This window comes from Calonectris borealis, chromosome 1, assembly GCF_964195595.1.
Source record: "Calonectris borealis chromosome 1, bCalBor7.hap1.2, whole genome shotgun sequence".
In the NCBI taxonomy this organism is placed as follows: domain Eukaryota; kingdom Metazoa; phylum Chordata; class Aves; order Procellariiformes; family Procellariidae; genus Calonectris; species Calonectris borealis.
Window position 1 is genome coordinate 68,511,716 of NC_134312.1, and position 21,158 is coordinate 68,532,873.

The 21,158-nt window shown below is 38.2% G+C and overlaps 1 protein-coding gene across 6 annotated transcripts in view; it reads left to right on the forward strand.

Annotated features, from left to right (window-relative positions):
- The window catches only part of ERC1 (ELKS/RAB6-interacting/CAST family member 1), a 296,218-nt gene that overhangs the window by 47,146 nt on the left and 227,914 nt on the right, over window positions 1-21,158 (forward strand). For 5 of the 6 annotated variants that reach the window (XM_075159301.1, XM_075159329.1, XM_075159320.1 and 2 more), the window contains exon 3: window positions 14,904-15,320. In XM_075159301.1, the coding sequence (XP_075015402.1) occupies window positions 14,904-15,320 (417 nt within the window). Of the gene's footprint in view, window positions 1-13,050; window positions 13,431-14,903; window positions 15,321-21,158 lie in introns of all 6 variants that reach the window. The other variant, XM_075159346.1, reaches the window with a different exon arrangement.

Genomic DNA, 21,158 nt, shown 5'->3' on the forward strand with positions numbered 1-21,158 from the left:
GGTGCACACAGAAGCCTGCATCATAGTGTTCTGGTTTCAGCTGGGATAGGGTTAATTTTCTCCCTAGTAGTTGATATAGCGCTGTGTTGGCCTGAGTGAAGTTGCTGGTGAGTTACTGCCGGTCCTAGCAGTTGAGAAGCACAGGAAGGTTATTGCATCATGCCACTGCCTGGTGTCAAGAGTGAGTCATGGATACTTCTGCTGCAAGGAGAATGATGCAAATAGATTCCAAGGGTTAAATTCTTCCTCAAAATAAATTATCAAACGTTCCAGTAAGGCTATCAGACTGTCTTCTGGGAAAATTAAGGTATGTTTAGTGTCTAGGTGCCATTATGCCTGTTCCTTCATTGTTATATGAGTAATACATAGATTTGTTTCAAGGAAATTTTTTATTTTTCAGAAGAGAACTCGGAAAGAAACCTCATATTAAGGACAGCCTTGAACTATTGTGTTTACTTTAAAATAGATGCTAGAGATTGTAATAAAATTGTACTACCCATGTCTGTATTACTGTAATGCAACTTTTTCAAGGTACAATAAAATATTCTGATGATCTGTATGGCAATACCTTCCCCCTTTTTGAGAGGAAAAAACATCTCCGAGGAGAGGCTGATTACCACAGCAAGGCTTGTAGAGAAATAAAACGTCTTGCTCGATTAAATGATGTAGCCAAGAGAAGAGCAAACAAACTTTTGGACTCAAAGTCTCTTTTTTATGGGAGGAAAAGGGACAGAAGCAGCAACTTTCAAGTTGAGAACACATTGAGAAATTTTGCGCTGAGTAATGCTACTCAGTTTCAGTAGAAAAAATTCTGGCTGGTAGCAGTAGATAAAGGGGGGATATTATGGAGGGAGTTCATTACGGTAACTAACTCCTGTGAGATAGAATTGTCTGTGGAATAGTGATGAGATAGCTGTGGGCATGACATGGGAAAAAAGATAATATGCAGTAAACCAATACTGAATTCTAAAAATTATAGACTAGATAAAATATTGGTTTTAAAGTATATAATCAAGATTAATTCATCATATTTATTATTTGCTTCTATATAGTTTCAAAGATTTAATACAAAACCAGCAAAGCCTAAAGAAGGACTAGTGTGCTGAAAGCTGTTTTTTGTTTATCAGCTGGTAGAGTTATCACCTCTCCATACAAATCTTGTGCTCAGACCTTTAGACCATGAGAACGGTAATGCTTTCTTGAAAGCCTTTATTCATTCATTATTTATTGCTCTCAATCCTTTTCTGCTTTAACAGTTTGATTCACTATTTATATTGTGGTTGTGTTTAAGGGTTGGTGTTGTATTATTCTGGTTGTTATACCAGCACATACATCAAAATGATGGTTGCTGCCTGAAGGATTCATAATCTAGGTTCGAGGAAAGCAATGGTGGGAAAGTGATATGATCGTGTTTTTTGACTAATAGAAACGTGGTTGTGTCATTTGCTTAGCTGTTCTCCAGAGCTTTTTTTAAAAATTATTTTATTTTAACCTTGACTAAGTAAAGGTTGCATTTGTATGGTTTTAGTCCCCTATTATATATTCCCTTCTTCTGACAGTAGCTGCGGTTTGAGTTTATAAATCACTCTTCACTAGTTCAAGTGGTGATTTTTTTTTTAAAGCTTTTTTTTCACCTATTTTGCATAATATACCATTTGAAGGCATTTAATAACTGGCTATTTTTTCAACTGCTATCACTTAAATTAAAATAGTTAAATTGCCACTGATTTTTTTTTTTCTTGAATTGCTCGTGGTAGGTTAATCAAGAGGACCTGGTCTGTCCTTTCCTTATAAAACTAATCAAATAATGGGGTTTTATTTTTAGAGTAGTGTATCGTGTTAGCAGGTATCCTTTTACATTTATTGAATGTTGTATATCAGGATTTTTAATTAGGTTTTTCTCAGAAAACAAAATCAGAATAAAAAAATGAACAAATTACTAACTGTGACAAAAAAAAAACCCAAACAACAACTCCAAAACCGTGCCTGCAGTTCAATGCTGAACTTTAAAAGTGGCTTTTATTTTGTGCTATAGGGACGCAGATGAGTTAAAAAGAATGATATGACTGAGGTATGTAATCTATGAAACTTAAAGTACAGTCATAAAAGGTGTTCTTTTGTGAAAATTGGATAAATTGAAATAAATGTTAGAAAAAGATAAAATTGTAGAAATCTTTTGTGTGCATAGCTAGAAACAGAGACGCAGATTTGGGAGCATGATGGATTTCTGCTTTCCATTTGTTGGACTAGTGTGTAGTTCAAGAATTTGGGCCACTTCATTTCAGTCCGGAGTTTGTAAATTGTCTGCTGACAATCTCCATAGCAAAAGTATCTCAAAGCAGTGTTACCAACAGACTATTTTAATGATGAGTAAAACATATGTTAATGTTAGGTGAAAACTAAAAGGAATGCAAGGATTATGACATTCAGGATTGTGGGGTGGTTTCTTAGTCGTATGTTCAGGGTTTCTGTGTTGATTAGGTGTACAAGTCTTCTGTCTGGTAAAACTCATCTAGGCATCTGCTTGAGTGAAAAAAGAGCTAAACTCTGCTGCATTTAACTGTTATTTAACTTTTGGTCTGCTTCCTGACTACTGAGTACTGTCTGCAAAGCTACAAGAAAGGGGTGTGGGGAGAGGGCAGGTGTATGGGATTATTTCTCATGGAAAGCACAGCAAGTTGTTCTGAAGCGTGCCTTAAACTTTGCATTTAAATAAATATCACCATTGGCCTTTCAGCCTTGCACTGAGATGGATTAGAAAGAGTGAGTCCCTTCCCTAATTCTTTCTAGGTCTCAGAACATACCCAACAGTTGAGGAGAATTTGGGGCTTCAGAAGCCACCTTGTTCTGTTTCCCTGAAATAAAATGCATAACACTAGACAAATGAGCTTTCCAGCTTTTCAATGCTACACACCCTTTTCAATTTTTTTTTCAGTTCTGAATTAACAGACTCTTATAAAAAATCTTTAAAAAAATCTGAGATTAATATTTGTGTTCAGACACTTGTGCCATGCTTAAGCTCTTGCTAGAGTTGGTGGATTGACACCTCGAACTCACAACAGGGAATTCCATTCTCCTTTCTGTCTTGACAGTTGTTCATAAAGATGTATCAACAGATTAAGATGCTTCTCTGAATAATTTTTAAATGCAGAGCACTTGGTTACAAGGTTTGCATAAATGCACTTGAACCAGAACCAAAACACTGTATTGTAAGGCATTTTTGTCCATTTTATCTCTATTTTTGCAGATCTTGAACAGTTATGTATTCTTAGTCTGGTATATAAAGAAGCAAGGGAGTTCAGTCGTTGCTCTGCAAGAAGCCTAACAGCATGACATACTGCTTGAATGACCATGTAGTAATGATTCGTGAGTAAATAGTTCCTGAAAAGATTTATTAAGAGCCAGTATTCGTTCAGTGAAAGATTTACCCTAAATGATTTTACCAACACAGTCTATACCAACTGTCCATTTTGATCCATGGGCAACACAAGACTATTCTGGGTTAGATAGTTTTATATTTATTACAATGAACTCAGATCTCCTTTATGTTCTTCTGTCTGTTCCTTTGATTCCTAGAGTGACGTATTAAAGTATTAAAGCTTTTCACTGACAAAAGTCAGCTGTCAGTCCTATTGCAGATACCCATTTTAGCTTGTCTGATCCACGTTCTGATCAAATGCATTTCTGATGTATACTAAGAACCCAACTTATTGCACGTGATGGCTTGAGTGTTGGGTGACTGAGCTCTGCTGCCAGAGGGAATTGCCTCTTGCTTTGAAAATTCTCATACCTAGCAGAAAGATGTCTGTGGGGAAGAACCACTCTTCTGAATGGAAAAACTTTTCTGTTTAGGTATTTTCATCACATTCCAGGATCCGGTAAAGATTTTCATAATGAAAATCCTTGACTTTGTACTTCCAAAGTGGCATGTGAGCCTAGCATTTATCACTATCATGGTACATCTAGCAGAAATTTGAACACCTCCTATTCTGGTAGGTTGTGATAGGCCTCGTCATTTCCAGAACTATCCAAGTTCCTTTTCATGCTTTCCTGTCACTTCTCTCTTGAACTCACTCAAGGGGGTATTGTGTTGCCTCTTAAAGGTCACAGAAAGCTCCTTTAGAACTTAACGTGCTGTGTTCTGCTTTGGCGTCAAAGGTGCTGCTGTCATTTCAGCACAAGGGTAAGTGCCAGAACGTTTCGATCAGAGGTTTTTTGTATATTCTTTCACAGGGACAATAATTACTGCAGCCATATTCTAAATTTATCCTGGAATTCCAGTAACGCATTTGATCTGCCTGTCTTCCCAAAACTATACTCAGCATTAAGAGACTTGACGTATCCAGAAAAAAACATTTTCAAGTCTGTTCCTTTGTGACTGTAGCCAATATTTCATGGCAGAGAGCTGAAAAGATAACATGTATCATGTCAAAAAGCCTCAGGTTTGAAAAGGCTTTGTTGAGTCTCGCTGATGGTTGCTGCTACTGTAGATTTTGTTAAAAATGGATTTCTATTGTCTTCTCCTTGCATTTCAAAGAAAATGAGAAAAGTTATGAGGATGGAAGGGATGCATATCTTCTGTTTGGCAAGAACTTGACTTGCTTGTGAGAACTTCAAGCCCTAATCTTGCAAGATAGACTTTAAATGATTGCTGCCATTGTGGCTGACTGCCGTGCATTGACAGCTCTAAAAAAGTCCATGCTTCTTACTTCAAGAAGGGACAATGAATGAGGGTTGTTTTTTTCTGTACAGCAGTGCACAAATTACAGTCCTCTACAGTGGCTGATGATGTACCTGGGTACTGCTTTTATTTCAGCTATCATTTTAGGCCTTTTGGATTTTGGGCCAATTGAGTATGAAAGTCTGCAGTTATTCCTTATTGTGGCTTAAAACAAGAAAACCGCGTGCAAATGCTTTTCCAGGAAACTTGTTTTACTTTCCCTGAAGAATTGATGATATGGCAAATGTGAGAAGATGCAATGCTTACAATTATGTACGGGAATAGAAAGCAGTTAGGAAGACATATTGGAGAGACTATGAACAAGTAAAACAAAAATGAAAGTATTACAATGACATAGCTGAACTGGTCCCATCTTCTTGTGAAACAGAGGGATGAGGTGTTGGGCATACAGGGCCTCGCACTCTGTAGACATCTCCCTAAGATGACTTTTGCCTTGCAAGGTTACTATCTAATCAGCACAAAGAAAATTATAAGGAGGCTGGCAAAGCCTCATTCTACATATGATCTGTGCAGCTGAGAGGCAGCAGGTAGTTTTTGCTGTTGGTTATCTCCCTATCTTGGTTGAACATTGTGCAAAGACTCCATTGGCAAGAACTTTCCATGTGTCACAGTACAGCCATATGTTGTTTATGAGATTCTGAATGCCACATGTTCTATTATTTGACAGGATCAAGTCCTTCCTGCAGTCTTCTCACATTTATGGCCATATCTGGTCATCTGATGCTTCTCTTGCTCAAGAAAATGCATTAAAAAAGCCAACAAACAGAATGCCAGTAAATTTCAGTGTTTTCAGATTGCTGGTGAGCCACTATGCAGGTTTTATAGTTCAGTCTGATGGGGCTAGCAAATATTTCATTTCTTCAGCTAAACTGCCAAATATTGGGCTTTTGATATCTTATGTGGACAGTAACTCAATTTCTGGAGGCACAAGTTTGGAAAGAACACTTACTGCTGTGGTCATCAATCCATAGTCTCCGAGCATCAGGTTGCTCATGAGATCTTCCACTGTTGCTTGCGGGTGAAGGATGCCACTATGCTGCGTTCCAGATTGACAGGGAGAACGAAGTATTGTATTGCTCTGGGCAAGCAGAAGTTGAAAAGCTTACTGTTTTGTATTAAAACTAATTCTTTGAAATTTTATCAATTTGTGTATCACAGCCTACGTCGTAATTGTTTCTTCAATCCTCAGCAGTCACAAGCTTGAAATATTCAAAAAGCTTTAAAGATCAGGCCTACTCCATATTTTATACCCTCACATAAGAGGTATAGGGTTTATGCATAGAGATGCAGTTATTCAAAATATTTCAGTCAAAATATTCTTGTGGGACCCATGCATGTGTGCATTGAGATTTATACTGTAATCTCTCCAAACTGACTAGTATAGAAGAAGGTTTACATTTGGCAGAGGAGAGGGGGTGGGGTGGCAAGGGGAGGGTGTTGTGGATAAAGTAGTCAACAGCTTTCTTGTGCATCGATTTTTCATATAGTACTCTTTCATTGTCAATCGTCAGCTATTTTTCCTTTTTAGAGCATAGTGTTGATGTACGCTCATACCTTGGAAAATACTGAACATAAGATCAAAGGTTGTGTAGCAGAGCACCTTTTATCTTGGATTAATTCCTTGCATCAGCTAATGGAAGGATATATTTGCTGACTTCCCTAATAGAGGTGACTAATAAGAATATGTTTTTGCAGAAAAGCTCCTAATCTACTAACAAAATGAGTCAAGTTTCATATAGATGCTATTAATTTGAAAATATTAGACATTTATATGTATGTAAATATTAAAGTTCTCCTTCCCTCAAGTACCATAATAATTTCTAATTACTTTCATGGGATGAGAGGTTCACAAAAGCCGAATTTGGCACTTAAGCACCTGTTGTATGGATGCAACGTTTAGAAGTAATCTATACCATGGATGAAATTTGGTGTGTTGTATACACATGCAAAATCGCATAAGATTGAGTTCTACAAGTTCTATCATTGCTGGCCTGAATATAGATCAATCTGATGTTTGTGTGTTGGCTTTTTTTTACACAGAAACCTCTTACATGAGGATGCATTTTATCGACACAGTTTGTGACAAAAGAAGTTTGTGCTTGCCAGACAGGGAAGACAGAAACTGTAAAGAATTATCTTACTGCAGTGTGTGAAACTGCATATATGCAAGGACTCGTTTCTTTAGCAGCGTAAGAGCAAATAATCAAAGCTCATAATTGTATATAAATAAAATATGATATTTAAGTAGTGTAATGCTAACCTAATTTGGACAGCCTAGAGGGAAATAGAGGTTAAAATCACTATGGAAATTGTCGATTCCGATGAGAAATTCTAAACATTTACCCTAATCCCAAAATGCCTGTTCTCAAGAAAGATGAGGGGCACTTAAAAGAATCCAGTTTCTGTACTCCAGGATCATAGCATGCTGACACTCAAAGCGTGTGAAATGTAGATGCTAGGAAGATTTGCATGAGAAAAAGCTTTTGAAGCATGCTAAACTACTGATGTAGATGTACCTTTGGAAATTTAGACACATGCTAGCTGGGACTAACTTGTATGACTTCAGAAATAGTTTTCCTTTGTCTTCTATTGCCTACTAGACCATTTGTAATATCTGCCACAGAGCTCAAATTGGTTCATCCCTTAGGAAGCCAGAAAACTGTCAGAATTATATTCATAATTCAAAAACTGATAGATAAACTGATGTTTTTCAGAAGTTCACGAGGTTTGCCTATGCTTAGTCAGAATTTTTATTCTTATCACACAGGTAAGTGCACAAATTTCTTCAGAATCAGTTATATTTTTACTTGTGCATCAGGTATTCTATGGAAACTGCCCATATACATGCTTTATTCCTTGAAAATGTAAATAGCTTTTTTTCTTTGTAAGATAAGCTGCTTCATGTTTACCATAGGTAAATCTTTCATGTGGACATTTACCAGTGAATAACTGGTGTACTGCATTTATTCTGTTTTACCTTGCAGCCTTTTTAATGGAGGTACCTTAGTATGAGGGGATTGCATTGCAGTTTTGGTTCTTCTGTGGCTACAGGTTTATTAGGTTGTTTCTGATCTGCTTAGTTTTGGAGTTTAAATTCATTCCTGCTGCGTTGCTTCTGTTTTTTTTTGTTTGTACAGACAGGGGTGAAGGAATTAGGCTGCTGCACACTGCCCTCTTAAACCAAATGAGTCATTCTGTGTGAGTCCAGTTCACCTGACAAATGTATTACTGACAACTTAAGCTCTCCATCTATAGTGCTTTTTTACCATCTTGCCCTTCTGCTGTCTCAGAGATAATGCAATATATGGTTGACTTTAAAATACAAGTCTCTTTCTTTGACTCTCACAAATTAAATCCTATTAAAATCATAGCTGTATTTTCTATCTAAGCTAAACATTATAAAAATCACCCATTCATTTCCATTTAAATAAGGGTTTTGAAGCCCCTGATCCATCTTACAGGGAATATGTAGCATTTCTGGAATCAGCAAGTTCTGTTTCATCACAGCCCTGCTGGACACCTGACATTAGCCCTTTTTTCAGTTTCTTTGCGTGGGCTGCAGCTGAATGTCAGCAGGGACTCCCTCAGACAGCCAGGCCTTTGCTTCTGCGGTGCATTCAGCAGAATCTATTTCCCAGAAACACTGCCAAAACATTAACTCTTTGAGAATGGGAGAGAATGATTCCCTGTAGTGACCAAATCCTATTCTAGCATTTGGCATGTGATCTCTTTTGAGCTGAATGGGGTTCATCCTCCTACAAATGTTTGAAATGCTTTCATTGTAAAGAACATGAGGGGAATCGTCATAATGCAAAAGTTTGTGATTGTGCATGCAGATTTGCTGGCAAGAAAAACACCTTTTAAGTTCTGTCATTTTCTGGTGATGTACATTTGAGGGTAGACCTTACTGAATTGTCCTTCTGAAATGAAATATATCGTAATTATTGTATCTTTTCTTTCCAGAGTAGTAGCATTCTAGTCATGATGATCTAAACACAAAAGTAAGGCAGTGTTTGTAGGTACTACAAGTACATCTATTTCAGACCTGGAAGGACTTTTGTAGCTGAAAGCTTGTCTCTCTTTCCCAGCTGTAAAAATAGTTGGCTGAATAAGAGATTAGCTGTAAACTGGCATCTTCAGAAACCTAGTTTTTGGTCAATTAACAAATTGCATCCGTCTCTTATTTTTTTTTTTATCCCTGGGTTGTGTTCTTAAAAATAAATACAGAAATATGTGATATGTTATAAAAAATGCAAACCTGTCCTATGTCTTTCCAAGCACTTACTGTTTTCTACATGAAGAACAGCTTGATCACTGAGCAGATTCGCAGAAAACTGCCAAATACATGTACATCATAAAGCTGTTATTCAGTACAGGATATACTGGCGTTGTGGGTTAACAGTAGAAGTAATCAGGAAATTTTCAGTAGCTAAGTTTGTCAATAATAATTTTTATAAAGAACTTTTATTGAATCTGCTGATTTCAGCAAAACGTTTGTTAGGAAAAAATTTCTTCCCTGCGGAGTGGAATTTCTGATTAAAAATTAGAAAAGAGTGAGATGAGATCAATCCCTGAGCAGGAAACAGCCTTGGTCAGAAGTGCTCACTAGAGTGTGGGAGATGCTAAAGGGGTCTGTTGGCTAATTCAGATGAAGACCTTGAGCCGAGATTCATCTTCCATTTATGACACTGGGATGTGAGAGATGTAGGTTTAAATTCCTAAGTCAGTCAATATTCAGATATTTGTACAAAGCAGAATCTTTCTCAGTCCCTTCTGTAAGAATATCTTGTTAGAGATCCGCCCAAGAACAGCTTATTGCCTACCGACTAGAGCCTCATTTGGGATGTATGAAGATGATGAGTAAGAGTTTGAACCTTTATCTCCCAGGCTGAAGCTTTTCTAATGCACCACTAAGTATTCTAATAGGACCTCTCTTTTCCTCCCCATCCTTTCCATCACCCCATATTCTCTTGCTCATGAATGTGAGAGTCTTCAGTGTTCTCCCAGTGTAAAGAGAATAATTTTTTTTAAGTCATTGAGTTTTGCAGAATATAACAATGCTTCCCACCTCATTGTGACACATTTCTGTGACACAGTGTCATATAATTGCATGTTATGTTTTCCCTTGTTGCTGGGAAAGATTAGATTCTTCTCTTCCTTTTTGCTGACAGACATCTCTTGAATGTACTGAATTTCCCTGGTTAACCTACCTAGAATTTAAATCCAAGAGATTAAGGAGAACTTAACTACAGAAGTGTTCTGTGCCTAGGTGCCTTGCCTCTGTCGCAGAACCCACAGTTCTAATTTAGGCATTTAGACTTCTTGAATAAAGTATAGGATGAGTTATATATCTGATTGCGTAGTTATAAAGACAGTATCTGCAGTGGGAATAGCCTAAATCAGGCAACCAAAAACAGACAGACAAATGCGTATTGGAATCTTAAACACTGTAGCTTGGTAGGTCAAGCTCTGTCTTGCAAAGATAAGTGTGGAAATCCTTTCTTTCAAGATTGTGCTAGTAGCAATGGCTGCCTCCTTTTGATCTAAAATGTAGGGTTAGAATACAGGTCTTGGCTGTAGAGTATCAATTAAATTCCTTTTTCTGTCTGAGTATGTTAAAATGCACATACCCCACTTCCTTTGGAATGGTAAGATGATAAGCATTTAAGATAATTGGAAGTATTGCCATTCAGGTCTTTCTGTTCTTATGTGTTCTACCAATTAGAATAAGAAGCTGTGCCCTCTGTAGTATTTTCTGTCAGACCTACTGAATCTTTAAATATTTCATGCAAAATGGAAAAGCTTCAATAGGGAGAGATGAAAAGAGCTGCCTGCAGCAAGGTTCCCAAACTCACCAGTATAGCACTAGGTACGTTGCATTATCCTGAGACTGCCAACAACAGGACTGCTTTGTGAACCAGATATAAGGAACTTCTGTATCATTGGTCCTATTCATACTGTAGGTTGGAAACTCATCTAACCAATCTGCCAAGGTGTGGGAAATGTGAATTTGAATCCTATTACGTGTAGGCAAAGTTTGAATAATGTTCTGCTACTTACAGATGTAAATTTTGTGCTGCTAGATGAAAGGCAAACCCTGTCCCTGCATAGAGCCTGGTTAACAAACTTTAGGTTGCCCCATGGAAGTAATACAGGTAGAGGAGCAACTGGTAAGAGGTTGTGTTTGCACCTTGCCCTTTTAGGATTTACATTTGAGGTGGGCCTGAAGATGCTTAGCTCTGTCAAGAGAAAAGTACATTGGGCATAACTGGCAAGAGACTTAGTAGAGAACTATGCTCACAAAAATATCTTTGTGATTTGCAGGTGTAGTTATAATTTGTAGGGAGGCTTAAAGACCAATTTTCATTACTTGAAAAAATAGGGAATCCTCAAGGTCTGAAATAAGAACAATAATCTTCAAGAAAAGTACAGCTTCAACATAATGGCTTTGACTTTAATTATGTTACCTTTATTAAGCTATTTAAGAAAAGCATGATTGGTACTTATTCAGCAGAGTATGACATAGCCAAGCTCAGTGGTATTAAAATTATTTTTACTTGTTTATTTGATTGAGGTCTTTAGTCAGGTCCTAGAATAGGATTAAGCATCAGTGGCTAGTATCGCATGAACTTGGAAAATTTTGTCTTTCTGGGATAGTCACTGATTTAAAAGTGAAGTCTAAGAAATGGATGAGATGCTAGTAAGACTTGCCTGCTCCTTCAGAGGGAAAAAGATGTTTTCTTTGAAATGATATAGAAGAGCTATGTTAACTGAAAAAGTAGTTTATTTATGATGGCAACTAATAAAAGGTATCGTTCCATTATTCTGAAAATCATAAAAAAATCTTTGGAAAGCAGAGAAAAGAACCCATTTTGCATACATCTTGCATACATCCTTGGAAAGGAATGGGTGTCAAAAGCGTAGAATAATTTTCTATGGCGTATTTTCTAGTTGCCTTGCACATAATGAAGTTTGTTCTCAGCTGAGCAGTTCAGAGAACAGTGATAGTAATTCATAAGCTTGGTGCTAACCCTTCCTGTCGTCCCACCTCTTCATTTTTCCTGGGAAACTGAATTCAAGGCAGTTGCTAACCATTTATGTCAGGTGTTCCAAACTCTCTTGTCCTTACTTAACAGACTGATGGATACCGATAAATACTGTTTGTCATTGGTATTAAATTTTATTTCATATCATATTTCTGAATCATATAATAGATTTCGGTTCTTTGACCCAAAAGTTGCGTGGGAGCTTTTCCAACTTTGGGGGAGATAATTTCTGTGGGTCTGAGTCACAGTTTTTGCCTATGTAACCTAAAATGAGATTTGACGGCAGATCAAATGGTAAAATGTGGGAATTTGGTTGTGGTGATTTAGTCCATTGATGTTTATAAATAACTCAAGTTTGATTCTGAGACAACACTGAGTAGAGGAAGTAATTTCATTTAGTAGATGATGCGGTTGTTCAGAAGAAGCTCTTTTCTTGCCTGGGAGAAAGGAAATGCTGAAGTGGCGGTATGTGGAGAGGCAGGTGGAAGCATGTGGGAATTTGTTTGTTAGCTGGAGGAACAACACACAGCTGGGCTGTGGATAAGTAGGGCTTCTCAAATGCAAATGGAATTAACTCATGTGTGGAATTGTAAAGTTATATCTGGTGAGGTTATTTTTTAAGTTTAACAAAGATTAAGGATATTCTTTCACTACTGCTGTTGTAGTCCTACTGACCTTATTGGTGTTGTATAGGTACAAATGAGGCAAACCTTTTCATGAGTGCAGTAGGTTTTCTCTTACAGCTTCGTCAACATACATTAGTTGAACAGAGGTAGTAGTTTTGATTGCCTACTTGCACGCTGGCATGTTTGTGGTAGTGCCTCAGTTTTAAGACTTGGAGGTTGTCTGACATTCTCACTTTAACTGTGGTTTGGAGAAATGACAATAAATGAAAATTGAAATCTTTAATTAAAAAAAAAAAGAAAAATGTGATTTCTAAAAACATTCTCGAAATCCCTTGGGATATTTCTTTTCTTCTCTTATACTGCTAAATGCTGACTTGAAAATAAATTGAGCATTCACCAATATAGAAACACAATGTACCTTTTAGAACAGAGTAATTAATTATCCTCTCCCCGATATACCTGTGCTATGTTATTACACAGATTCTATAACCTAAAGTGTAGTTTTAGGTTAACAGAATTAGTAACTGCCAGATATTGTGTTATTGAAATAGAAGAAAAGACAATTACAGCATCTTAAATCAATCATGAAGCTACGCATTTAAGCTGATTTAGATGGTTCCATTTCTTTCTCCACCAGCTCCTTGACTGCATGTTCCCACCCCTACTTTGCACCAGGATCAGCATTGGTGTAGTCAACTGGATCAGAGATCTGGCTGGAAAGACCTTTTGTTTGGTGTTGATGGGACTGATTTTCAGCCAGGTGAAGTTTTGATCCACTTGTTAGTGCCAGCCACCTAAGGAAGGACAGAGAGCTGGACTGTTCCTTTTAGTGGCAGTGTGGACTTAGGTGAGCTGATTGTGAAACAGCACCTTTAGTTTTGAAAAACTCTTCTGAGGCCAGAACACAAAAGGAGGGGAAGTACTCCGTCTCAAGTACTGACCTTTGTAAAGAAAATGAGATTGAACTGCCTTTATGCACCATTCTATACAACCAAACTAACTGTTAACAGGTTAAAGGTAGGTAACTGTGCTGCAAATACTATCTTCTGTCTATTGTCTTTTCATAGAATCATAGGATAGTTGAGGTTGGAAGAGACCTCTGGAGGTCAGCTGGTTCAACCCCTCTGCTCAAGCAGGGCCACCTAGAGCCAGTTGCCCAGGACCATTTCCAGACAGCTTTTGAATATCTCCAAGGAATTTTACATAAGAATTGTGATAAATATATTCTTGAATATGTAAACCCAAATCTTTTTACATCTCCTCTTTTCACAAATATTTGAGTGAAATGAAGTTCTTGGATTTATGTCAAACATATTAATTTGGCACCATCTTTACATTATAGACCTTAACAGTGTGTCTCCTGCGTCAAGCTTGTTAATAGATTATAACTAATGCTAACTAACTAGTACTTTAGTCCTAGTGAATACTGGAAGTAGCTGTATTGCAGACACTGATTTTTGGAATATAAAGGTAGACCCCAGAGATCAGTCCATCTGACTTGTTCACATTCAGACTAAACTGTAAGCATGTCTGCCACTCTTAAGGGAGTAGAGATGTATGACTCAGTGCGTATCTCATCCCTGGTAATCAGATCTTTGTTCAGTGTGTTAGTACTTCTCCGTTATTGTCTTAATACTTGTGTCTTGCAGAGAAGAAAACAAATGTTTATCTAAATATGAAGTGAGGACTTTTTTCTAGGCAAACTGTGCTTCTCCTATATTATCCCACTATATTAACCCACTGTATTCAGTCATTGAGACAGGATTTATTGTCTTGCACAACCACAAATTACTGCTGATCATTTAATTGACTTCACATTCCTCTTTGTAACATGGCAATTTCTCTTCTGTTCTAAAATCCTCATGCATAAAATCGTATGATGTGACCCTTCTCCCCAGTCAGCATATAGCCAGTTTTCTATAGTTGTAGTTCTTCCTGACATGCTGAAGTTTCTTCTGCAAGTCAACTGGGAAATCGGTGCTATGTGTAGTGTTAGTACTGAAGACCTTGGGAGCCTTCATGGCTGATTGATTACATTTCATTAGATGGTATGTAAATTCTAATAGTCATGTGTCCCCCTGCTTTGTCAAGATAGTAATTCTAGTCTAGGACTTCTTATGCAGAATTCTTCTATAGGGTAGGCAAACATTTGGAAAAAAAAATAGTTTAAGCTCTCAGCTTACTGACAAATGCCTACTCACATTTTCCCATTTAAAACAGTGACTCGCTCAAGTTGGTAGAAGTGAGAGAGTCACCCGAGTAAGAGGTTTCTAGTGTTAAGCAACCTCTACCAGGCATAGAAGGAGGGACTTGAAATTTCTGTAGTATAACCCAGTTCCACCTCAATTCTGCTCTGAAAAAACAATGTTGGTCTGTCAGTGTTGCGGTTTCCTCTTGGTTGGTGGTTCAGGAGGACTGATGTGGCTCATACTGTTCTCTCTATTTCTCTGGTGGAGGGAATCCTCTGATTTTATTTATTTATTCTTTTAGCATATGCAGATGACTATCCAGGCTCTCCAAGATGAGCTTCGGATCCAGCGGGACCTGAACCAGCTGTTCCAGCAGGACAGCAGCACTAGAACCAGTGAGCCCTTTGTGGCAGAGCTGACAGAGGAAAACTTCCAACGACTTCATGCAGAGCACGAACGCCAGGCCAAGGAACTCTTCCTGCTACGTAAAACCTTAGAAGAGATGGAATTGCGTATTGAGACGCAGAAACAGACCTTAAATGCACGTGATGAGTCCATCAAAAAGCTGCTGGAGATGCTGCAGAGTAAAGGTCTGTCAGCAAAAGCCACTGAGGAAGATCATGAGCGAACAAGACGGTTGGCTGAGGCAGAGATGCACGTGCACCACTTGGAGAGCCTTCTCGAACAGAAGGAAAAAGAAAACAACATGCTGAGAGAGGTAAGTGACCAAGCTCTGGGTTCATCTTCAATCTTAAGCTCTTCTCTGTCTCCACTCCATTTCACAGCTGTAAGGAAAGAATCTTCTATCCTCTCTGTAAGCTGTATTTTACATTGCAGACTTGACGGAATTTGTCCCTGTTTTAAAACTTCTTTATGGCTTCCTTGTGTGTGCTTTCTAGGGTTTTGTGCTTTAGCCCGCACTTTCCCCGTGGTCTCCATATGAAGCTCTGGAGGTGAATTGTCACACAGATTGTAAAATTCTTTCTTCCGTTCTGTTTTAGTTTGAGAGAAGGTAGCTACCTGTATTTAGCAGAGAGCTGAGAGAAATCTTTGCAGGAGTAATGGATGATTGCTCTACGTTTCCATGGAAACAGTCGTCTTGCTGTGAAGGGTATTTGATAAAACTATTAGCTGCCCTGGATGCACAGCCAAAAAAAAGATTACTTAAAGGGACACTGCTGCACACATAGTAACCCCTTCCCCCCATCCCTCTGAAAATAGAAAAGAAAAACCATTGTTATATCTGTATTGCACATTAGAGGAATACAATGGCAGGCATTCTTCACTATTAATCATCCTAAACTAATTATAATGAAATATAGGCTACATATAATGTAAGTATCTTAGAAAAATAAAAGAAAATAAATGAGTTGTTGTATAGCCAGCGTCATTAAATTTCTTGATATTGTTAAGTGCTTTTTCCTCTTGACAACCAGCCTCCTAAAGTGTTTTAATATTAACTTCTAAAAGGCTAGTAATTCAGAGTGTGTTGTGTACATGTATGGGTATGTATGTATCTGTGTGTATTCACTAATGATAAGATTTTCTGTAAAGATTATTTTACATAAATCTGTAGATTGAATGCATGAATTGATAGCTATACGTGTGTGTGTAATGTGTGTGTGTGAGTCTAATAACCTATGTTGGGCATTGTATGTCTACTTTGTGGTTCATCATTTTTTTGAAAGCCTGACGTATACACAAGACTGAAGCCCCCTCTCTAAGAAGCCAGGGAAGCAAGGTTTGGCACAGAGGTTTTTGAGATGAGTATTTGCAGCAAATAAATACTTAATACCTCTTATTCATATGTTTTCCATGGCGTGACCCATTGTACTTGTGCTCTTGCAAGCATTTATATAAGAAAGCTAGACCCCATTGCATTTCTGAGCCAGATTTAGGCCAGATTTTTTTTTTTAGAGCAGTAATCTCTTGAGTGTCTGGAGTGAAGATAATATGATTCCAGAGTTTCTACACTACAGTTTTCCTTTTTTTAGCAACCAATGATAATTCTGTTCCAATTCTTGTAGCTATTTCAGGAAGAGCCCCAAATGGCTTCCATTTGTTTCTGCTTTAAGTCCAGCAACATAAATGAAAAGCTGGCACGAGCTGTGAAATTTTTTAGGAATGCGGTTACTTTTGTTTCTGCTACTGATGAGTAGATGTTGAGAGATAAGAATTCTTGTTTCATTCACGCATATCTGGAAATCATCAGTCATTTAAATCCTAGCCTTTATGGTAAAAGATTTCCTGGAGAAGGTAGAGATGACTTACTGACTTTGAAAGTGCAAGTGCTGTTTATCTAACATTTTAAAATTAATTACTCCTTGCTGCTCACCCAGCTCTAATGCATTGAGAAGGGTAAGCTGTAATTTGTAGCTCAAGCCATTGATATGGTGTGGGATCCAGCCCTGAAGCTGAGCACTCTAGTAGCCTTGGAAACATGGTGCCATGTGCAGAGATGCCAAATTATCTCCTTATGGAACTGGGTCACATCAGGAAGGGTTTTGTTAGTACCCGTGTGTTGTCCTTGAGCTCAGAGCTAGACTGAGCTAATTGAACTCAGACTTGTCTGCGTGAAACTCAGGTCTTGTGCTTGGAGCTCCAGGAGGCTGGAGAAAATCAGGGGATGTTGCTGAACTGCAGCTGACTGCATCTGACTTCCTGAGCACCAGGTTGCTCTGCTTTGCAGGATCTGGTTCAGTTGCTATCACTGTTCCACATTTGGAAGCTGTCTCTGTGCAGAACCTCTTAGGTGTGTCTGCATCACCCTCCTCAGCTAATCTTCTATTACGTGTTTATCTGTATTTCCATAGTTTTAGGTTATTTTAGTCCTTTGCTACCCTAGATACTAACTATGGCATTTTTGAGCTGCCTTGAAGAAATCAATCTACTTTCTTGATGGTTCTGTATCTAGCCTTCCCAGTATCTGGAAAGGCATTATAAACTCTTCTTTAAATACTGGTGTTAAAAGAAGCATTAGTATCTCAAAGGGATTTGCATGTACACTTGGGAGGTCAGCGTTTAAACTTCGTGTCCTAACACGTTAGAAAAGCTGAGAAAAACATTAATAGCAGTTTTGACCATTTTAGCTAAAGCAAGTTCTGAGTCAGAATCCACTAGTACTGTTTCTGACTTTACAAGTGTGTTAGACTTCTGGTAAAAATCATTGCTGGGAATAATAATAAAGGTCTGCATCTTGAAGCAAAAAGGTATCCCTCCATTTTTAAACTTTGAAGCCTATATGTAATTCGAAGCATGATGTTGAGACTCAAGGTCATCAGATGGTTTCTCAGACAGTGCAGGTGCAGTGGCCAGTAGTCTGACCTTGAAAATTAAATATGAATTCATTGATTTTTTCAGCTATCGCTATTACTGTGATTGTACTAAAGGTTGCATTAATTTCCTAAGGAAAGGAAATTCTTAGAGAACCCAGACTTGTGGTTCTGATAAGATCATAACCAAGGAATAGCTGTAGTGGTTCAGGCCAACAATCCCTTTAGTCCAGCATTCTGTTTCATGTAATGGCGATACGGAGACACCCAGGAAAGGGTAAGAACAAGGCAAACATGATACTTCTCCGTAATGCTGTCCCATCTTCCCAGCCATTTACAGATGAGGGTTTTCTTGAACTTTCTGTGACTCGTCAGTTTAGTATCCTCCATGGATCTGCCATCCAAGTACATGGTCAGTGTCGTCTTGAGCCCATGTAAACTTTTGCAGCTGTAGCATCATTTGGTAAGTGGTTCTACAGGCCTACTCTCTGTTGCAGGAAGAACCTGCCTCATTTCTTTTGAGTTTAACCTGTCTCCCAGTAGCTTCATTGGCAGCCTCTTGCTCTTGCACTGGAAGACGCAGTGAGTGGGTGATTGCTACCAAGACTCTGTGCCATTCACAACTTGAGTTGTCATATCCCTTCCAAGTTCTCTCTTTTTCCAGACTGAAAAGTCAAATGCTACTTAATTGTTCCTCATATAGAAGATATTGCATATCTTTGATCATCTCCCAGAGCACTGTCTCAGTCTCCCATATCCAGGTTATGAAATGAATTCTCCTGCAGATAGTGAGAGGTATCTCCATAGGCAATTTGATTTTCTTGGGCTTTTCCCAAATGTCCTGAGTTCCAGGGAACTCAAGCAATCTTTCCGTACAAGTCCATAGGAAAGATCCTGTATCCAGCATAGGATGTATTTGGTAACTCACTGATACAGCGGACAGTCTCTCATTAACACAAAATAATGAAAAATTAAATGTCTCATTGAACATCTGAACACAGCGTGGATCTGCATGCCCTGACTTCAGCAGATGACAATGTGGCTGCGTCACATTCCTCTACCCTAGAAAACAAGCTTAAGCTTCATAGCTTATAAAAAGATGGCTGCTATTTTGAATACCCCTTCTTAAGTCCTAGTGAAAATTATTCATATTATTGTTGGTATTCTAGACGTAACTTTCAGAAGCAAAATTATTATCATACCAGCAAGAAATACTTGATGAAATCCAGCAGCTGGACTGCAGCTTCCAGAATAGCTCCCAAATTACATTAAATGCCACCTCATTGTTCCAGACTCACCTGTTGCAGAGTTATCAGTGATGGCAGTGACAGCACGTAGCTCTAAAGATAACAAAGCTTGCTGTGCTCTTTTTGGCAACCTCCCTGCTCCCCCACCCAAAATTCTAGATGCACTGAGTAGAAATACGTTTTTCTCACCTACACAGAGTAATAGATACACCAAACATCCGTGCAACTTATGGCAGAATGTGATGTGATTGTATCCGCATCTGGTGTTCTAGACACTTGAAGTACCATGGGCAAACTATGAGTCCTAAGGACAGTCCAACATCATCACACCAACTTGGTTAAACCTTTCACTTTTGAATTGTTCGCTACTGTCTGTCTTTAAGAATACGTATCTGAAGAAAGAACTGTAATCATACACTTCTAGCGTCACTGTCAATAAAGAGGTAACTTCTTGATAGTTACTGGAGAAAAAAGTTTAGGCCAAATTTCTCATCTGCCTAGAAGATAGGATAAAAACAAAACTATCTGTATTGGTTCTACCCAGGGGGAACAAAAAGAAGCTGCTCATTGTGTATTATTGTCAGATATTTGCCAAATAACTTTGGCAGTGTTGTCCCATTTTATTACTTCTTCACAAGGGATATTGGCACAGACTTTACAACAATAATTAATCTGATGACCTGTTTGTCTCTGGGTTGCTACTGGACATACATACTCTGCAAGTCAAATAGGTCTTTGTTCACAGCAGTGCTATGGCGTATAGTAGTTGGAGTCTCCAGGATATACTAACATATCACTGCATTTTTCCTGCGCAGGTAGGGATATCCTTTGATGTCTCAAATTGTAAGAACTATGGAGGATGTATGAGGGGAAGTTCCCAAATGTATTCTCTTCTTTTCATTGGCCGGTGTGCTTATTGGTATCTACCCAATACACCTCTGAAGCCATCAATCCCATCATGCCTTGTATAACATATATTCAGAATCCTGTGGAGGGATACATGGCTCTAACCGTTGGCTTTTCCTGAAAAGATGCAGTAGAAGTCGTGCACAGTAGTAGTAGTTCTTCATTCATAACAGTTTTACCACATATTTATAATGAAGGATGTGTAAGTCATGCAGGTGACTTGTGACGGGCTGTATGTGGCTGTTGTCAATACCTTCAGCAAGAGGTCAAAACCAAGTCTCCCTTTAAGTTAAACTGTCATCTTGTAGCTATAGCATTCTCCTGGGAAAAGGAAGTGGTTGGCTCAAACTTTGAGGCTAAGCTGGTATTGAAGGTGGGGTGAGGTGTTCATTGAAATATCAGTGTAATAGAATGGCAACACAGTTCATCGTAAAGAATGAAACAGCCATTTGATTTGATAGACAAAAATTAGACAGTTATTCCCTGAACTATGAATCCGGGTCTGGGACAGATGGCTGACTCTACACCTTTTTATTTGGAAACAGAAAGAAGACCCTTTATCTAGAAGGTTTCTTCAGGAGTCAGTTCTAGGTTCAAGGTTTGCAAGTTACAGTGGTGTGCAACAAGGAAACCAACAGTAGCTTTGCACTTTGTGTCACAAAAACTGTGTTTGGTAGTAAATTACAGTTTTGATTTTTTTTTTTTTTTTAAATAATTGGGCCCATTCAAACAGGATGGATTTTTAATACAGCCAAGTGCAAAACTGAATTAAGGAGTTAGGGATGTAGTGCTTAACAAATAAGGGGTGGTTTTGTATGTAAAGCAGTCACTGAAATGGGTCATTTAAAAGGGCACTCATTTACAATGAACTTAAAGAAAGAAGCTATGGCAGAAAAAGCTATTATTTCTTTTCATCTTCAGTGTTTGTTGAAATGGCAACACCACAAAGTCCTGTTTGTGAACTGTATTACAGTTATCTAGTATGGCCTTATTGCAAGAACTGATCCCTGTTTGTAGCTATTTTGAATCGAACAGTGCTCACTTTATTCTAGGAAGTAACACTAAATTTCTGTGAGCACTCTTTATTATGTCTCCACTTAGGATAGATGTCTGTCAGAGCAGCGAGCAGGC